This window comes from Nomascus leucogenys, chromosome 24 (genome assembly GCF_006542625.1).
Source record: "Nomascus leucogenys isolate Asia chromosome 24, Asia_NLE_v1, whole genome shotgun sequence".
In the NCBI taxonomy this organism is placed as follows: Eukaryota; Metazoa; Chordata; class Mammalia; order Primates; family Hylobatidae; genus Nomascus; species Nomascus leucogenys.
Window position 1 is genome coordinate 9,332,650 of NC_044404.1, and position 19,854 is coordinate 9,352,503.

A 19,854-nucleotide genomic window follows, 5' to 3' on the forward strand; every position below is an offset into this window, starting at 1 on the left:
TCTTCTATTACTCTAGGGAAGTAAAAAATCCAAGTAACCTCTCTCACAGGATATTTTCATTCACTTTTCATTAGGAAAATGCTTGCAACTCAAGTTTTCAGAGTCAGTTCGACAGTGAAGTATAAAAATTAAAACAGCACATAACTTTTCAATTCATCACAAAATATGTACACATAACCTAAGACACCTGAGCCATGTCAGGCTAGAGAGTTTCAGTGTCATAAAAACAAAAAAACTGTACAACAAAAAAATCTCTGGGAGTGCTAACAAAGCCTTCCGAAGGAGCTTGCCACAAAGAACCATGGGCAAAAGTAGCCAAAATGATTTCTATACTGAAGTATGGTCTACAGAATTCTTAGAGAGTTTGGAATAAAAAGGGGGATAAATCATATACATTCAAGGAAGTGCCAAAAATAGACATTTAATTAAATATGGCAAGATCTTCATTATTCAAAATTCAACTGATAGCACAGTTATGAAAGCAGAATTTTTTTCACAAAGCTTTTATACAGAGAACAACTGGCCAGACACGGTGGCCCACGCCTGTAATCCTAGCATTTTGGGAGTCCGAGACAGGAGGATCACTTGAGACCAGGAGTTCGAAATCAGCCCTGGCAACATAGTGAGACTATGTCTCTACAAAAAAAATAAAACTTAAAAAAAGGCCAGGTGCAGTGGCACACACCTGTAATCCCAGCACTTTGGGAGGCCGAGGCAGGAGGATCACTTGAGCTCAGAAGTCTGAGACCAGCCTGGGCAATACAGTGAGACCTCATCTTGACAAAATTTTTTAAAAAAAATCAGTCAAGCATGATGGTGGGCGTCTATGATACCGGCTACAGCTCTTGGGAAGCTGAGGTGGGAGAAAAGCTTGAGCCTGGGAGGTTGAAGCTGCAGTGAGCCAAGACCGTGTCACTGTACTCCAGACTGGGCAACAGAGCAAGATGGTCTCAAAAACAAAAATTAGCCGAGTGCGCTGGCACATGCCTGTAATCCCAGCTACAGCTATTCAGGAAGCTGAAGTGGGAGGATCGCTTGAGCCTGGGAGGTCAAGGCTGCAGTGAGCTGGGACTGTGCCACTGCACTCCAGCCTGGGTGACAGAGCGAGACTTTGTCGCAAGAAAAAACAACAACAAACAACGACAACAACAACAACAACAGAAAAAAGTTCCTTTCAAAGACTTTCTCTTTGTACACACACTTTCAAGGTATTCTGAATTCACAAACATTCATATCTAACCTACCACAGCCTCTACTGGCAGTAGTATCATCAACCTCTGAGTTTCAGCTTCCTCATCTGTAATATAATCTCAAATGCCTGTTCTGGCTCAATCATATGCTCTAAATCAAGATTCTGTATTTAAAACTAACAAACAAAAAAATCCCCACTAACTATCCTATCAAATCAGTGAGAATGTACACAAACACACAATATTTACAACAATGTGAAAAAACATTCTCTTATTTAGAGAATGGCATATCCCTAGCAAAACCACTCAAATGTTATACTCAAGAAACCTAATTATACTAGGAATAAAAATCAGCCATATCACGCAGCTATCTACATGTTTCCTCAAAAGCAAGCTGTGTAGTAGATCTCTAAATCAGGAATGGGGACTACTTTCTTCCCTCTGTTAGGAACTTTTGGGATTGTCAGTATTTAAGTGATCTAGCCGCCTTGAATTCTTCTATTTAGAGACTGGGACAGATGATCTTGAAAGTCTCTTCCAACTATAGTAACCTCTCAAGAAAAAAAAAAAAAAGAACAAAGGGGTGCTTAAATGACATTTGGTTAATCATCAGAAGAGGTGCTCAGCCTCATACTCAACAGCCTACATACACATACACGACCATGCAGACTATCAATTTATCAGAAATTGATTCCATAAATATCATTAGCTCTTCAGATTTAATGGTTTCACATTAGTAACAATAGAGAGGAATTATTTCATGTAACTTTAAAAGACATTAATATTCCTATACAGCCCCATGGGATGTAGCCTAAGGCCAAAACAAATAACAACAACAAACAAAGAGAACGAAAGACAACTGGTTTCAGTAATTATATTGTTTGCAGCAGTGTGCTGTTATTTGAGCTGCTGTGTGTTTATTATGGGATTAATGTAGATGAGTAATTATGATGGTACGTCATGCAACCAACTCAGTAACATTAGCCTCATTTATTTTACTTTTAATTTTTTAGAAATTATTCTTGTAAAACTTTTTATAGTCATGTAAAATATTAACATGTTCCAAAGTATACTTTATAAAAAACAAGTTTATGCAAAAAAGTTTAGCTTCTTCCCATCCCTCCATGTGCTTTAAAATAAATACATAGTCTCAGAAACAGTGAAGTAAAAAAGCATGGCTTCTAGATTCCAATCTTGGGGGTATGACCTTAAATTGTGACTTAATCTCTCTCAACTTATTTCCTTATGTCTAAAAAGGTGATAATAATAGAACCTAGAGGCCAGGCGCGGTGGCTCATGCCTGTAATTCCAGCACTTTGGGAGGCTGAGGCGGGAGGATCACGAGGTCAGGAGATCATCCTGGCTAACATGGTTTAACCCCGTCTCTACTAAAAATACAGAAAATTAAGCGGGTGTGGTGGGTGCCTGTAGTCCCAGCTACTTGGGAGGCTGAGGTAGGTGAATGGTGTGAAGCCGGGAGGCAGAGCTTGCAGTGAGCCGTGATCGCGCCACTGCCAGAGCGAGACTTGTCTCAAACAAATAAAAAGTAAAAAATAAAAATAAAAATAGAACCTAGAGGGGGTTTTGAGGATTAAGCAAGATCTTCTATGCACAGTACTTGGCTTTGTGAGGCCTCAGTTAAGTATCAGGTACTATTACTAGGATCTTATTTGAGAGTCACCTCAAACCTGCAGCACAGACACAGATTAGGAAATGAACCTGCGGGTGCCACATCACTGGCCTGGAGCCCCCATGGCACCCCACAGCCAAGACCACAACTCACTCCTGAGTCTACAGGCGACTTCATGCTCCGCACTCATCACACATTTCCTATAGCCAGTTCGGGGAAAAAGAAGTGTCTTCCCACTCAGGGTGACTTCAAAAGACTTACTGTGTTCAGCGCATTCAGAGTGGTGTCATCCCGAGAGGCTGCGACACAGCCGTCTTCTGTAGAGCCTCCATCACACATCCCTGCAAATGCTGCCATGCTCCTTCAGAAGAAAAGGTTTTTCCTTCATTAGTACATAGTAATATCAGGACAGAGACTTAGACTTCTATTTTCAGAGGACATTTCCAGCCCAGAACAAATTCCATTACTACACGCATGATGAACCAGTTCCCAGCTCTGCCTCTGCTCCTGTTTAAAAATAATTTTTTTTTTTTTTTTTTGAGATGGAGTCTCACTCTTGTCGGCCAGGCTGGAGTACAGTGGTGCAATCTTGGCTCACTGCAACCTCCACCTCCAGGGTTCAAGGGATTCTCCTGCCTCGGCCTCCCGAGTAGCCGAGATTACAGGCACACCCCATGCCCAGCTAATTTTTGTATTTTTAGTAGAGACAAGGTTTCACAGTGTTGGTCAGGCTGGTCTCGAACTCCTGACCTCAGGTGATTTGCTTGCCTTGGCCTCCTAAAGTGCTGGGATTACAGGCGTGAGCCATCACGCCCAGACCAAAAATAAATTTAAGTTCCTCTTCACTCACGCAGAAAGACATATGTTACTTTTAGTCAGATCCATTGTATTGTTTCTTCCCATGCTTTATCATTACTAAGATTTTAGATTTGAGAGCATGAAGAATCTAAATATATGAGCCACAATATTTCAGTAGATGACAATCTTCTGAAAGAAAAGTCTCCAGAAAACATGTGAAATTAAGTCATCTAAAATTTTACCTAATTCCTCTCATTCTGCATATCAACTACCTTTAGGTGAATTAAAAGTAAAAAATCATGGCTGGGTGTGATGGCTCACGCCTGTAATCCCAGCACTCTGGGAACCTGACACCAGAGGACTGCTTGAAGCCAGAGAGTTCAAAATCAGCCCTGACAACATAGAGAGACAAAAAAAATATATTAGCCAGGTGTGGTGGTGCATGCCTGTAGTCCTAGCTATTGGGGTGGACAAGGTGGGAGGATCACTTGAGCCCAGGAGGTTAAGGCTGTAATGAGTCGTGATTATGTCACTGCACTCCAGCGTGAGACCCTGTATTCAAAAAAAAAAAAAAAAAAAAAAAAAAGGGGGGGGGGGTGAAAAACCAGAGATAAAACCTCTTAGTCATTCACTCCACTTACACATTCTCATCTCTACTGAATGCCACCATGCACAACACCGTTGACTAGCAAACAGCCAGGTAACTGGGGCAACACAGAAAGGACCCCATCTCAACCAAAAACAAAATTAAAAATAGCCGGGCATGGTGGTACGTGTCTATAACCCTAGCTACTCAGGAGGCTGAGGAGGGAGGATCGCTTGAGCTCAGGAAGTTAAGGCTGTAGTGAGCTATAATTGTGCCACTGTACTGCAGCTCAGGTGACACAGCAAGACCGTTTCAAAACAACAAAACAAGTAACAACCAAAAAAGAAAAAAAAGAAACCTACAAACCCAGCCAGGGTTAAAATTCAGATGCCCTAATCCTTGGTTTCTTGTTTTTGTTGTCGTTGCATGCTACTGATGCTGCCAAGACCCAGAATCACTTCATACAAACAAAATCTGCCTGCCTGCTCTGTGACGTGTGAGGAGCGAATTCACACTTCTCTCTGCATCTGAGGCATTTGTATGTTCTATGCAACTTCTAAGGGGTTATCACAGATAAATGTTCTCATGTAGACAAGCCACAAAAATGTCAAGTTCAGGACAGGCACTAATGAACAGCCACAAAGTAGAGAGAGAACATGAAATCTGTAGTGGGTTTTGTTTTTGTTTTAAATTTTACTTTAAGGTCCAGGATACAAGTGCAGAACGTGTCGGTTTGTTATATAGGTATACGTGTGCCGTGGTGCTCTGCTGCACCTATCAACGTCGTCTAGGTTTTAAGCCCCTAATGCATTAGCTATTTGTCCTAATGCTCTCCCTCCCCTCACCCCCACTCCCTGTAGTGGGGTTTCAAGATGAGCTGAACGACTCAAGTACTCAACTGGACTGAGAGGTCTTGCTAACTGTATGTATGGCCTAAGATGTTTTCCTCTTGAAAAGTTCCAAAATTTGATGTGGGGCAAACACCAAGAAGAAAAACATTACTTCATCACGAAAAAAATTACTTCAAACTATTTTTCTCTGGTAAGAAGAGCCACGGTCCTGATTACAGAGGGTGTGACCAAACTTAAAGTCAGAGAATGCCCAATATAGAAATAAAATCTCAGGGGAAAGGCAAAGTTTACTGCCTATAATCAGTTCAGATGGTCTAATTCAGAAAGCAGGATGGGGGTAGATTCCTACTACCTTGCTGCCCTCAAGTACATAAGGAGGTCACAGTCATTAACTCCAGGCATCCAGACCAGTTCCTCATGTTGGGTCACTGTATCACCATCTGGAGAAGGAAATGGTTGCAGATCTGGAAGTTTGGCCTGTAAGACAGGGATGAGTAAGTCACAATCAAGGCATGTATTAATTATAAAGAGCTATCTCAATAAGCAGTCTTTAGGAACATATACAATGTTTTACTGAGGCTCTTTCCTTGGACAGCGGAAAAATAACAACAAAACCATGAGTCATTTAAAATGACCTATTTCACATGTCAGGATCATTTCACCATAGAAGATTTCACAATAGACTGCTTAATATCTGCTTAACAGTGTCAAAGTAAACCAGTGCCAGCATGATACCAAGAGTAAAAAGGGAGCACACACATATGCATAAAATATACAAAAAAACAAAATAATGTCTTTAGACGGTAACAGCTATTGATAAAGAAGGGAAACACACATACATTTCCAATATAACAAGCTGACAAAGAAGACATATGCAAATGATACCTCACCTAAGGATATTTGCTAAAAAATTAAGTGAGCTACCCTATTAGAATAGTGTTACTCTTAAGACAGTCAAGAGCAATATAAGTCATAGTCAATACCAAAACTAGATGAGTATTAAAGTAAACATTAAAAAATATAGTTGAGACCAGGCCTGGTGGCTCACACCTGTAATCCCAGCACTTTGGGAGGCCAAGGTGGGTGGATCACAAGGTCAGGAGTTCAAGACCAGCCTGGCCAACATGATAAAACCCCGTCTCTACTAATAATACAAAAATTAGCTGAGCATGGTGGTACACGCCTGTGATCCCAGCTACTCAGGAGGCTGAGGCAAGAGAATCGCTTGAACCCGGGAGGCAGAGGTTGCAGTGAGCCAAGATTTGTGTTACTGCACTCCAGCCTAGGTGACAGAGCAAGACTCCGTCTCAAAAAAAAAAAAAAAAAAAAAGGTGTATATATATATATATAGTTGAATTGACCTGTGGTGACAGCAATCAGGGCAGTGATTGCTTTACCAAAGAAGGAATTGCTTGTGAAGAACAGGAAGGACCTTTCTGGGATGACAGAAATGTTCTGTGCCTTGATACAAATCATCAGGGCAGATTGAAAAGCATATATAAGATATGAACAATTCGCTGCACATAGAGTATACCTCAATAAAAAGAATTTTAAAAAGTATTCGAGCAACAGTGCTCCCCACCAAGACTGTAAGTCATCAGATTTAAATACCTGTGGCATTTCCTCACCCACACTCTGCTGGGACAGAGCAAGAGCAAGCAGGTGCCATGACCACCATAACCAGCAGAGACCTGTGAAAAGTCGGACATTTGCAAGATACTCATGTTCTCATCCTGTCAAATGATGAACATGGGCACATCAGACTGATAAAGCTCCATGGTACACAAAGCCTGGGCAAAAAATTTAAGTGAATGCAGCAGGTTGAATATGAGCCAGCATCATCCAACAGAAATAAAATAAGAATTATATATTTAATTTTAAATATTCTAGTAGTCACGTTAAACAAAATGCCATATCCCAATCTGGACTAGCCATATTCCAAGTGCTGAACAGCTATGTGTGGCAGTGGCTCCCAACCTGGATGTGCAGGTGTTAAGAACTCAAGAGTGAAGTGGACCACGGTGAAATGCAGATAGAACCGCCCCATCCAGGGAATGCTGCCACACAGGAATGGGACCCAGTGTGTGTACATCCTCCATCTTTTTCCAAATTCCAGAAATCTTCACATTTATGTAAAAGTTTGTGGTTTTAAATGTTGGTTATTCAAGTTTTTGAGGAAACTGCATAGCAAAACATCACATTAGTAGGCCATGTGGCTCTCAGGCTAGCCGTCAGCACCCACACAGCTTTACAGGCTGTCTTCCATGCTTCTAAATGTGTATCAAGCTGACTTTCTCCAAGCAAGGATGTTCTTTGGTTAAGTATTGACTTCTATAACATCAAAGTGAGTGTCACAATTAGTTCTGCTTAATACATAGTGAAAATAGTGGGATAGAATTAAAACACAATGGGCCTGGCGTGGTGGCTCACGCCTGTAATCCCAGCACTTTGAGAGGCTGAGGTGGGCGGATCACCTGAGGTCAGGAGTTCGACACCAGACTGACCAACAAGGTGAAACCCTGTCTCTACTAAAAATACAAAAATTAGCCAGGCATGGTGGTGCACGCCTATAGTGCCAGCTACTTGGGAGGGTGAGGCAGGAGAATCGCTTGAAACCTGGGAGGCGGAGGTTCCAGTGAGCTGAGATTGCACCACTGCACTCTAGCCTGGGTGACAGAGCAAGACTCTGTCTCAAAATAGTAACAATAATAATAATAATAACAACAACAACACAACAAATGTTGGAATCAAAAGGTTTTTGACACTAGTACTGAGCTCTGCTTCCCCAGCACCAAGTACAGTACTGGGTACAGCAGTTCTCTAATGTCTGTTAAATTAATCGAAAAGTACTATTACTGTGAGCAGGACCAATCTACCCCCCATCCTCGAGAAAAATGGACTAGAAATATAATTAGTTTACAGAAAAAGAAACGAAAATGCCTCTTAATCATAAGAATTGATGAGTCAACCTCACTGACAAGAGAAATGCAAATTAATGGCACATATTCGATTTTGCATCTATCATATTGACATAAATCCGAATGTTTCACAACACATAAAGCCATGAAAAAAATTAGCACTCACATTAGTTGCTAGTGTCAACACAAACTGATACAATCTCCGTGGAGGGGAATGTGGCAACACCTCCAAAATTATATATGCACCTGTCCTCTAAGTCAGCCATCCCGCTTCTGGGGATATAGCCCCAAGATACACTGGCAAAAACATCGAAATCTATATGCACAGGCTATTCACTGCAGCATTACATGTAATGGCAAATGACTGGAATCAACTCATATGCCTATTAATGGGGATCAGATGAATAAGCTGCTACATTCATACATGGAGTTCTATGAAATAGTATTATAGAAGGGAATGAGAAGGAGCTCTATATACTGCTGTGAGAAGAACACAAGAATGTATTGTTAAAAGAAAGGTGGCAAAAGGATATATATTATGTTATTATTTATCTAAGAAGGGGCAGAGGGAATGAAAATAAGAAGCTTAAATAATAATAATGTCATTAAAACTGTAAACCAAATGGAAAGAAATGCAACAATTGAGCTGGTTCTACTGTAGGAACTGTTTCAAGTAACTCTAAGATATATTAATTTGCTTATACAGCCCTGGCAGGATATACAAAACAAAATGCAATACTAAGCAGTTTTCAATAAGCATTTTGTTTGTAGCCATGTGATTATTGTTATTCTCGGCTGTTATATGTGTATTATGGAATTGAAGCAAATAAGTAATTTTGTTGGTGTCATTAAAAAATGGGATTTGAATCACGGGAAAAAGATTAAGATATAGATAAAAGAAGGACAGAATTAGTATAAAGGCCATATAAAAATCTGAATTTGAATTGGATATATCAGCATAAATTTGTAATGTATTTTATCTTCAAGAAAGTAGGGAAATAAAACACCTATTTCCTATTCTGTCTACTGAAAAGGCCTCGAAATAGCAACCAACCCAGTAAGAATGAATACCCCAGCACCCGGTATGTAAATACCACTTCCCACTACAACAAAAGAGGGCTCTTCTGAGACAAGTTTAATTCCAGATCTAGGGAAGACAATGTATAAGGTGAGGCAGTAAAATCATGTCTTACCAGAGAAAAAGGATTAAGTGAAAAGGACAAAAACCACTGGGATTAAGTGAAAAGGACAAATACGCAGGAAGATGCTCCTACTGGCCCAAAATGGATCTTTTAATCATCAATAAGAACTGATTAAAGTTGATTAGTTGATTATAGATTTAAAAAAATCTTAAATCCACTGGTAACCATGGAAAGATAAGGGTGAAGTTTCATTTATTTGTACGAGGAATAAATGGATGGTAGAATTAGAATATCACTGTTTTGAAATCCCTAATAAAATAATGGATCTAAGAAATAATCAGCGGTGGCCAGGTGCGGTGGCTCAGGCCTGTAATCCCAGCACTTTGGGAGGCCGAGGCAGGTGTTTCATGAGGTCAGGAGTTCGAGATCAGCCTGGCCAACATAGTGAAACCCCGTCTCTACTAAAAATACAAAAAAGTAGCCGAGCGTGGTGGTGGGCGCCTATAATCCTAGCTACTCAGGAGGCTGAGGCAGGAGAATGGCTTGAACCCAGGAGGCAGAGGTTGCAGTGAGACAAGATTGTGCCACTGCACTCCAGCCTGGGCGACCAAGTGAGACTCCGTCTCAAAAAAAAAAAAATAATAAATGATCAGTGGCTGCTAATTACAATTAAAAAAGAGACATATGAGCCTCCTGGCAGAAGCACCTACCACCACCCAGGAAGCATTTTTCCGGAAGGCAGGGTACCAAACTAGAATGAGGCCAAACCTCTAGATTTAACTACTAATTCTCAAGTCATGCAAAGAACAAAGTAACAAATTTAATGCAATCAGCCAAATCTAGACTGCAGAACACCCTACAGGATGAAATAGCTTCTTTACCACATACACTGGGGGACTGGGGGAAGGACCTGGGAATTAACAGAGATTTAAGAGATGTATCAACCAACTGCAATGAATGGCTCTCATTTAGATTCTAATTTGAACTATGAAAATATAAAGAGAGAGAGAAAGATACAGACAAACAATTAGGGAAATCTGGGCATAGTATATATACACTTAAATATTAAGAAATTGCTAATTTTTATATGTTGTGATATATTGTGATTGTGTCCAAATCCCTTATCTTTGGAACATCTACAAGGAAAATGATGTATTTGTGAGGCATTTAAAATAACGGCAGGAAGAGGTGTGAGGGGGAATAAATGAAATGGGTTTGACTAGGATTTGATACTTGTGGAAGCTGAGTAATGAAGAGAAGGACTTTATTGTATTATTCTTTCCCTGCTTTTGTATACGTTAGTATTTTCCCTAATAAAAAGGTTACTTTTTTTTTTTTTTTTTAAAGACTGGTTCTGTCACCAGGCTGGTGTGCAATGGTGTGATCTTGGCTCAGTGCTGCCTCAACCGCCTAGGCTCAAGCAATCCTTCCACTTCAGCCTCCTAAGTGGCTGGGACTACAGACATGCATCACCATGCCTACCTAATTTTTGTATTTTTTGTACAGATGGGGTTTTGCCATGTTGCCCAGGCTGGTCTCGAACTCCTGAGCTGAAATGATCTGCCCACCTTGGCCTCCCAAAGTGCTGGGATTATAGGTGTGAGCCAAAAGTCAAAAATTTTAAAAAGGTAAATGCTGCCAATTCATTTTTTAAAGTTCTATTATTTTTGGTGCTCCAAAACATTTCTTTTTGAAAATGAAGCACACAGAATACATTTAAAATCTGAGGTAAAAAACCAAACATCTGATTTTAAATGGTAGTATACAAAAATCCAATCACAGTAAATTTGCTCCTGTTCCAAGAATGTAAGCATCTTTTCCTTAGGAACTACATTTTCTTTTATGGTAGCAAAAATAAAAAAATCTATAAAATAAAAGCCTGGTACAAAGATCTCAAGACACTGGAAATACACAGTGAGAGGGAAAAAATGGGTAGTAAAATACAGTACAAGAGAAAGCAGTGAATGGGAGACGAAACTGAGTGGACTTAGGTGAGTACCAGGTTCCCAGACTGAAAATATAGCCCCGAGGCAGCAGTCACGCCCACCTAATGGAACACACCAACAAAAGACTACTTGAACAAGCAGACATTGTCCTCCTGCAGCTTCTTTCGGTCTGTATCAGTTATAACCCCAGGTCTGGGATGAGAAGTATCTTCCATAAACTATGTGACCCTGCTAGTTCCTGTGTTCACTTCACTTCTTAACTCCTTCACTTCTTAATTTCTTTCATTACAGAGTTAAAATAGGTTATTTAAAAATGTAAATGACACGCAATTTAGAAATGCTCAAAATCTAGACAGAAATAATAACTAGACAGATGACTGAAATATCTATGCACTTCCAAGGCTCACTGCTGCCTGCATCCCATGTCTTTAGACATGATGGCCTTAGCTGTGGATTCCCCAGCATCCAACTTAAGTGCTAATCATGTTAAACTCTTTCCTCATGGTTTAGAAACAGACACATGACCCAATCCATGGCAACAATATGTGGGTCTATGGGGACTTGCTGGGGAAATTTTCCTTGCACCTAAGAGGAGAAGAAGTCCAATTCTTTCTTCCTCTCAACACTTGCTAAATTTCATTCATTGTAAGATCCACTGTTATTTTATGTGCACTGAGAAAGGATAAAACATAGCAAATAAATTATAACCACACCACAGAATGTACAATGAAGCCCAACTATAGAGAGCAAATGTGAAGGAAAAAAGTGTATCTTAGAATTAGTCAAACTGAGCTGAGACATTGTCTCAGCCCAAAATCTCCTTAAGCTGATAAGCAACTTCAGCAGTCTCAGGACATAAAATCAGTGTACAAAAATCACAAGCATTCTTATACACCAATAACAGACAAACAGAGAGCCAAATCATGAGTGAACTCCCGTTCACAATTGCTTCAAAGAGAATAAAATACCTAGGAATCCAGCTTACAAGGGACATGAAGGACCTCTTCAAGGAGAACTACAAACCACTGCTCAATGAAATAAAAGAGGATACAAACAAATGGAAGAACATTCCATGCTCATGGGTTGGAAGAATCAATATCGTAAAAATGGCCATACTCCCCAAGGTAATTTATAGATTCAATGCCATCCCCAGCAAGCTACCAATGACTTTCTTCACAGAATTGGAAAAAACTACTTTAAAGTTCATATGGAACCAAAAAAGAGCCCACATCGCCAAGTCAATCCTAAGCAAAAAGAGCAAAGCTGGAGGCATCACACTACCTGACTTCAAACTATACTACAAGGCTACAGTAACCAAAACAGCATGGTACTGGTACCAAAACAGAGATATAGATCAATGGAACAGAACAGAGCCCTAAGAAATAATGCCGCATATCTACAACTATCTGATCTTTGACAAACCTGACAAAAACAAACAATGGGGAAAGGATTCCCTATTTAATAAATGGTGCTGGGAAAACTGGCTAGCCATATGTAGAAAGCTGAAACTGGATCCCTTCCTTACACCTTATACAAAAATTAATTCAAGATGGATTAAAGACTTACATATTAGACCTAAAACCATAAAAACCCTAGAAGAAAACCTAGGCAATACCGTTCAGGACATAGGCATGGGCAAGGACTTCATGTCTAAAGCGCCAAAAGCAATGGCAACAAAAGCCAAAATGGACAAATGGGATCTAATTAAACTAAAGGGCTTCTGCACAGCAAAAGAAACTACCATCAGAGTGAACAGGCAACCTACAAAATGGGAGAAAATTTTTGCAACCTACTCATCTGACAAAGGGCTAATATCCAGAATCTACAGTGAACTCGAACAAATTTACAAGAAAAAAAACAAACAACCCCATCAAAAAGTGGGCAAAGGATATGAACAGACACTTCTCAAAAGAAGACATTTACGCAGCCAAAAAACACATGAAAAAATGCTCATCATCACTGGCCATCAGAGAAATGCAAATCAAAACCACAATGAGATACCATCTCACACCAGTTAGAATGGCGATCACTACAAAGTCAGGAAACAACAGGTGCTGGAGAGGATGTGGAGAAACAAGAACACTTTTACACTGTTGGTGGGACTGTAAGCTAGTTCAACCACTGTGGAAGTCAGTGTGGTGATTCCTCAGGGATCTAGAACTAGAAATACCATTTGACCCAGCCACCCATTACTGGGTATATACCCCAAGGACTATAAATCATGCTGCTATAAAGACACATGCACACGTATGTTTACAGCGGCACTATTCACAATAGCAAAGACTTGGAACCAACCCAAATGTCCAACAATTATAGACTAGATTAAGAAAATGTGGCACATATACACCATGGAATACTATGCAGCCATAAAAAATGATGAGTTCATGTCCTTTGTAGGGACATGGATGAAACTGGAAATCATCATTCTCAGTAAACTATTGCAAGGACAAAAAACCAAACACCGCATGTTCTCACCCATAGATGGGAATTGAACAATGAGAACACAGGGACACAGAAAGGGGAACATCACACTCCGGGGACTGTTGTGGGGTGGGGGGAGGGAGGAGGGATAGCATTAGGAGATATATCTAATGCTAAATGATGAGTTAATGGGTGCAGCACACCAACATGGCACATGTATACATATGTAACAAACCTGCACATTGTGCACATGTACCCTAAAACTTAAAGTATAATTAAAAAAAAAAAAAGAATTAGTCAAACTGAGCTGAGGATGACGCCACCTCCATGGAGGCCAGCTGGGTACAAGAGAGTCTCAGAGAAGCACAGCAGAGCCCCGGTCCTGCCTGACCAGGATGTCATGACATGGGAGACAGAAACAGAGCCAGAGTCCTGCCAGTGAAAGCATCCTAACTGATACTGAGATCAAAACAGAATGAGCCGGGCCCAGTGGCACATGCCTTTAGTCCCAGCTATTCAGAGGCTGAGGCAGGTTGGATTGCTTCAGCCCAGGAGGAGGTCAAGGCTGCAGTGAGCCGTGATCGTGCCTCTGTGCTCTAGCCTTGGCAACAGAGTGAGACCCTGTCTCTGAAAAAAGTAAAAACAACAAAAACCAAAGAGTTGTAGTAAATGCAATGAAATAAGAAAGAGCAACAGTCGTGACACAGCAACCCTCTGACTGAAAAGTGTCCTAACCATCTTGACTCTCCTGAAGGAAAAGAGGTTGTTTATTTTTTTGCAGACAGTCTTGCTCTGTCGCCCAGGCTGGAGTGCAGTGTCACAATCTTGGCTCACTGCAACCTCCGCCCCCTGGGTTCAAGTGATTTCTCCTGCCTCAGCCTCCCGAGTAGCTGGGATTACAGGCGCACACCATCATGCCCAGCTAATTTTTCTATTTTTAGTAGGGGTGGAGTTTCGCCATGTTGGCCAGGCTGGTCTCAAACTCCCGATCTCAGGTGATCCGCCTGCCTCAGCCTCCCAAAGTACTGGGATTATAGGCAAGAGCCACCACACCCAGCCGGGAAAAGAGGTTTTAAACATCTTTTATCTTTTTTTTTTTTGAGATGGAGTCTTGCTCTGTTGCCCAGGCTGGAGTCCAGTGGCCACGATCTCGGCTCACTGCAACCTCCGCCTCTGGGGTTCAAGTGATTTTCCTGCCACAGCCTCCCAAGAAGCTGGGATTACAGGCGCCTGCCACCACGCCTGGCTAATTTTTGTATTTTTAGTAGAAATGGGATTTGCTATGTTGGCCAGGGTGGTCTCGAACTCCTGACCTCAAGTGATCTGCCCGCCTCAACCTCCCAAAGTGCTAGGATTACAGGCATGAGCCATTGTGCCTGGCTTTAAAAATGTTTAAATAAAAATGTGATCAAGTGTTCATCAATGAATGAATGTTTAGTGATACGTACATACAATGGGTCATTTAGCCTTAAAAAGGATAGAAATTCTGACACATGCTATTAACATGGATGAACAGTGAGGACATTATGCTGAGTGAAACAAATCAGGCACAAAAAGACAAATACTGTATGATCCCACTCACATGAGGTACTTTTATGAGGTAGAACAGTCAAAGACAGAGAGAGGAAGGAGAATGGTGATTGCCAATGCTGCAGAAGAGAAATGGAGTTACTGTTTATGGGTACAGAGTTTCAGTTTTGCAAGATAGAAAGAGTTCTGGAGGTAGATAACGGTGACGGCTACACAACAATATTAATGTACTTAACTACTTAACTGTGCACTTAAAAATGGGAGATGGTAAATGTATATGGTGATCTGAGGAAAAAAAAAAAAAACCTCTGTATTTATATAAAATCCCCTATAGCAATAACAACATTCTAAGATGCTGCTCAACAGATAAAGTGCCAGCAGAATAATAAGAAACAAAAGCCTATTAAGGAAGCTATGAAAAGGAACCTCACCTGATGACTAGGACCAACACGAATCTCCCCCTGGGTACTGTTCAGCCTCCTGGAACAGAAATAGAGCGGATTAAGTTAGCGCAATATAGTTTTGACATAAACATTCACACATTTTTCAAAAAAAGTAATTCTCTTCAAATAAATGAGGAAAAACTGAGGAAGAATTAAAGTCCCCACTACCTCTAATGGTCTGTATACATACACCACTCACCACCACACACGCACCTCTAAAACCTTTTCCTTCTAAAATCCTAAGAATGCAGCTTCCTTTCATGAGAACCTTCCTATATCATTGTCCTTTTTTTGAGACAGTCTCACAATGTTGCCCAGGCTGAAGTGCAGTGGCACGATCTCAGCTCACTGCAACCTCTGCCTCTTGGGTTCAATTGATTCTCCTGCCTCAGCCTCCCAAGTAGCTGGGATTTCAGGTGCCTACCACCACGTCCGGCTAATTTTTGTAATTTTAGTAGTAAATTTCAGTAAATTTTGTAATTTTAATAATTTGGGGTTTCCTCATGTTCGGCCAGGCTGGTCTCGAACTCCTGACCCTCAAGGGATCCGCCTGCCTCGGCTTCCCAAAGTGCTGGGATTACAAGCACGAGCCACCGCACCTGGCCCCTATACCATCATTCTTTCATGCCTCAGAGAGATGGACATTCCTGTAGTACAATTCCAGTCAGACATTTCTTCTTTTCAAAACATTTCGGGGTGCCCTACCATAAGCCTTATAAAATACAAATGAGAAAACTTCTCCTAGGACACATACTGAGCCATCCATCCATCCATCCATCCATCCAACAAATATTTAAGTACCTATTATAAGCCAAGAATTGTCCTAGGTGTTGGGGATAAAGCAACAAACAGGGACAGGCACAGTGGCTCACACCTATAATCCTAGCACTTTGGGAGGCTAAGGCGGGAGAATCGCTTGAGCCCAGAAGTTTAAAACCAGCCTGGGCAACACAGAGCGATCCCATCTCTACAAGAAAATTAAAAATTAGCTGGGCATGGTGGCGCACACCTGTAGACCCAGTTACTCAGGAGGATCGCTTGAGCTGGAAGGTCAAGGCTGCAGTGAGCCATGTTCACACCACTGCACTCCAGCCTGGGCAACAGAGCATGACCCTGTCTATAAAAAAGGCAACAAACAAAACAGTGTCAAAGAAGATGGCTTAAGAGGAGGCACATGCTCTTGTTTTTCTCTCATGGATCTGATATCCATAGCCACTGTGTTTGAAATTGTTAAAAATACATTTTGGAAAGCTATTATTTCCTTTAGGGCACCTAGGTCCAGTACTTTCTTCTTTTAATCCAACCATTTTCTCATGAAGAATCTTATTTGGGCAAAGGTGGTAGTAAATGTGACAAAGGAAGAAAAAAAGGAGAGGAGGAAGAAAGGGAGAAAGGGAGGAGGAAGACAAGGAGGAGGAGGAGAAGACGATGAAGACGAAGAAGAGGAGGAAGAAGAAGAAGAAATGTGGTGGTCCAGTCCTCAAGAATCTTACAAGCCTCCAGCTGGCGAGGCAACATCTGTACCAAAACACCAGAACAGGCCGATGCCCGTATTCATCAACATAAGACACTTCAGAAGACACAGTACAAAAATGTGAAGGGGAGGTACCAAAATGAGGCAGGCTTCAAGAGAAGACACAGAGGAGATAATAGGCCTAGCAGCAGGAAAAAAAGAGAGGACTTTCCAAGTAGAAATGAAAGCATGCAGAGGTGGCAGGCTGAAAGGGAGGGGCAGTGACGGGGAAATGCTTGCATGTGGGCTGACTTCATCATACAAGTCATCTTCATTTCTTCATTAGGAGAATGGTATGTGGAAAAAAGAAGCTAAAAGATGGATTGTTCTCATAGGTTTATGTAGGAAATGGAAGAAGCTGTTTTAGGAGGTATGTAGAGGAATCAAATCAGCCACAAGTTATTTTAATCATGAGCGTTTCTTTAAGAAAAACAAGCAGTCAGTGTTACCACTATTTCCCTTCCAACTTGTGCTTTTCTATTTTCTAACTAGCTGTGAGCAAAACAAGCTGCCAAAAGTTCTAAATACTTTCGAAATGCTTTCTTGCCTACAAGTAGGTCTAGCCAGAAGGTATCATTTCAGAAACCTTCAGCCACAGCCCATTCAGTAACTTGTGCCTGCAGCTCAACCTTTGGGTTCTTCCAGAAGGTCTGTTACTCTGGAGCTCTCCAATGGTTGGATATCATTTCCATATCATGGCTACACTGTTAAGTCCTTGATAATTCCAGAAAAAACATTCCTGTTTGATTTTTATTTTATTTTGGAGATGAGGTCTTGCTATGTTGCCCAGTCTGTTCTCAAAACCCTGGGCTCAAAGGGACCCTCACCTCAGCCTCCCAAAGTGCTGGAATTATAGACATGAGCCACCGCACTCACCCCCAAACCCAATTTTTATTTTAATAAGCCAATTTATCATCATATTTCACTTAAAAAAACCCAATGTGCCATGATAATGAAACGAACTCCCAAATACCCTGTTGACTACATACTTATATCTCATGTATTTCCATAAAAATAGGATGCAGATAATTATTAAACTAATAATACAAATGAGACAAAAAATGTATTGGGCCATCTTAAGAGACTTGAAAATTGTTTCTTTTAAGTTTATAACAGGGAAGAGTACTAATAAGTAGGCTATAACATGAAAACCAAGATAAAATAAGGAAACTTCTTAAAAGCTTATTTAAAAATCCCTCTTTACAACAAAAGTATTTTTAAACTGTATGTAACTTAAATATCAGAGTTCTGTAGCAAGGAATACAACAAAGTTCTTTTTGGGCAGGTAGGATCTGAGGTGCAGACAATGGCATTAGCCTACTATATGCAAGAGTTACAGAATATAGAATAAATGGCAAAAGTACTTTTTAGGTCCAAGATATAAAGAGGTAGATAGCAACACACCCCATCAGAGAAAGCTTGATGCAACTGACAGAAAAACTGTCAGAATATGAGCTTAAGGTGAAAGACAAGAAGTACACACGGTGGGGAAGTGCCAGCATCCAGCTGTATCTGGATCCACCGAGCAATCAGAATCCTCCTTACTGAACTAAGTATCCCTCCCCTGCTGCCGCACTGCTCTCCTCTCTTTTTTCTTTTTTTTTTTTATCCTGTATCCCCAGACAGTTGCATCACCCTTGATAGGCCAGGCAGCCACAACGCCCCAGAATGTTTCCCTGGCACATGGAAAAAGCACCCCCATGAGGCTACAGCCAGGTGCAAAGTGAGTCTGTTAACTGCTCCCATCTGAATGCACCCTTTGTGGTTCACACCTCACTCATTAATGATATTTAAACATGATAGTATCAGCAGCTTGTAGGAAACACTCTTAATCGTCAATTGCAATCTTGATACAATGACTACATTTTGTCTTTTACTTCACACAACATTTCTCAAACTTTTAGGTCTCTGTACCCTTTTACACTCTTAATAATTACTGGAGTGTGTCTTGGTGGTCCCAGAATCTGTCTCTTGTTTCAACAATGTTTGGACAGCACATATCCTGGGACTCCATCTGTTCCAGCCTCCAACTGCCCTCCAATTTCCTCTCCATTTGCAACCTCCAGGACCCTTCTTCTCGGCCATCTCCTGCTTCTGGGACCAGCCACCACTGTTTTTGTGGTTAGCTCCTCATTGCTGACCAACCCCACAAGCTCTGGGAGGCATGGGTGACTTCCTCCACGAATCGGCCAAGAAGATTCAGGACACTGAGTGTCTCTTGAAGATGTGTGTGTGGCAGCAGCACCCATTTCCAGGATGTGGAGAAGCCATCTCAAAATGAGTGGGGGTAAAAACCCTGGGTTCCGTGGAAGCCACCATGGCCCTGGGGAAGAACCTGAACCAGATCCTCGATCTTCAGGCCCTGGGTTCTGCCTGCACAGACCCCCATCTCTGTGACTTCTGGAGAGCCACTTCCTAGATGAGGAGGTGAAACTCAATAAGAAGATCGGCGACTACCAGACCAACCTCCCCAGGCTGGGCTGGGTAAATGTTTCTTCCAAAAGACTCACCCTCAAGCACCACTAGGAGCCTACAGAGAGCCCAGCAAACTTTTAGGAGCCCCTCTCAAAGTTCAGGGCTTCTGCCTAAGTAGCGCCTCCAGCTACTACCCTGGACCCCTCTCCCAAGCCTTGGACAAAACGGAAATAAAGCTTATTGCAAAAAATAAAAATAAAAATTACTGAACATCCCAAGAAATCTAAATTTTTGAAAACTTTCAAAATATTGATTTAAAAATAGCAATAAGCCCATTACATAATATGCATATTCTTATAAAAAGTAATTGCATTTAAGCAGAAAGCTTTAGTGAAAACTGAGGCATGATTTTATGTTTTTGCAAATCTCATTACTATTTGACTTAATAGAAAAGACAGCTAGATTCTCCTA

General features: G+C 41.1%; 1 protein-coding gene and 1 non-coding gene across 5 annotated transcripts in view; both read right to left on the reverse strand.

Moving 5' to 3' along the window:
- RERE (arginine-glutamic acid dipeptide repeats) overlaps nucleotides 1–19,854 on the reverse strand; it is a 462,172-nt gene that overhangs the window by 137,018 nt on the left and 305,300 nt on the right. For all 4 annotated transcript variants that reach the window (XM_030805464.1, XM_003274304.3, XM_030805463.1 and 1 more), the window contains 3 exons: nucleotides 15,444–15,492; nucleotides 5,408–5,532; nucleotides 3,082–3,181 (listed from right to left, as the gene is read on the reverse strand). In XM_030805464.1, the coding sequence (XP_030661324.1) occupies nucleotides 3,082–3,181; nucleotides 5,408–5,532; nucleotides 15,444–15,492 (274 nt within the window). The remainder of the gene's footprint in view (nucleotides 1–3,081; nucleotides 3,182–5,407; nucleotides 5,533–15,443; nucleotides 15,493–19,854) is intronic.
- Nucleotides 18,577–18,701, reverse strand: LOC115833120. The gene has a single exon (XR_004028561.1). It is a non-coding gene; the product is annotated as a small nucleolar RNA SNORA77 (small nucleolar RNA).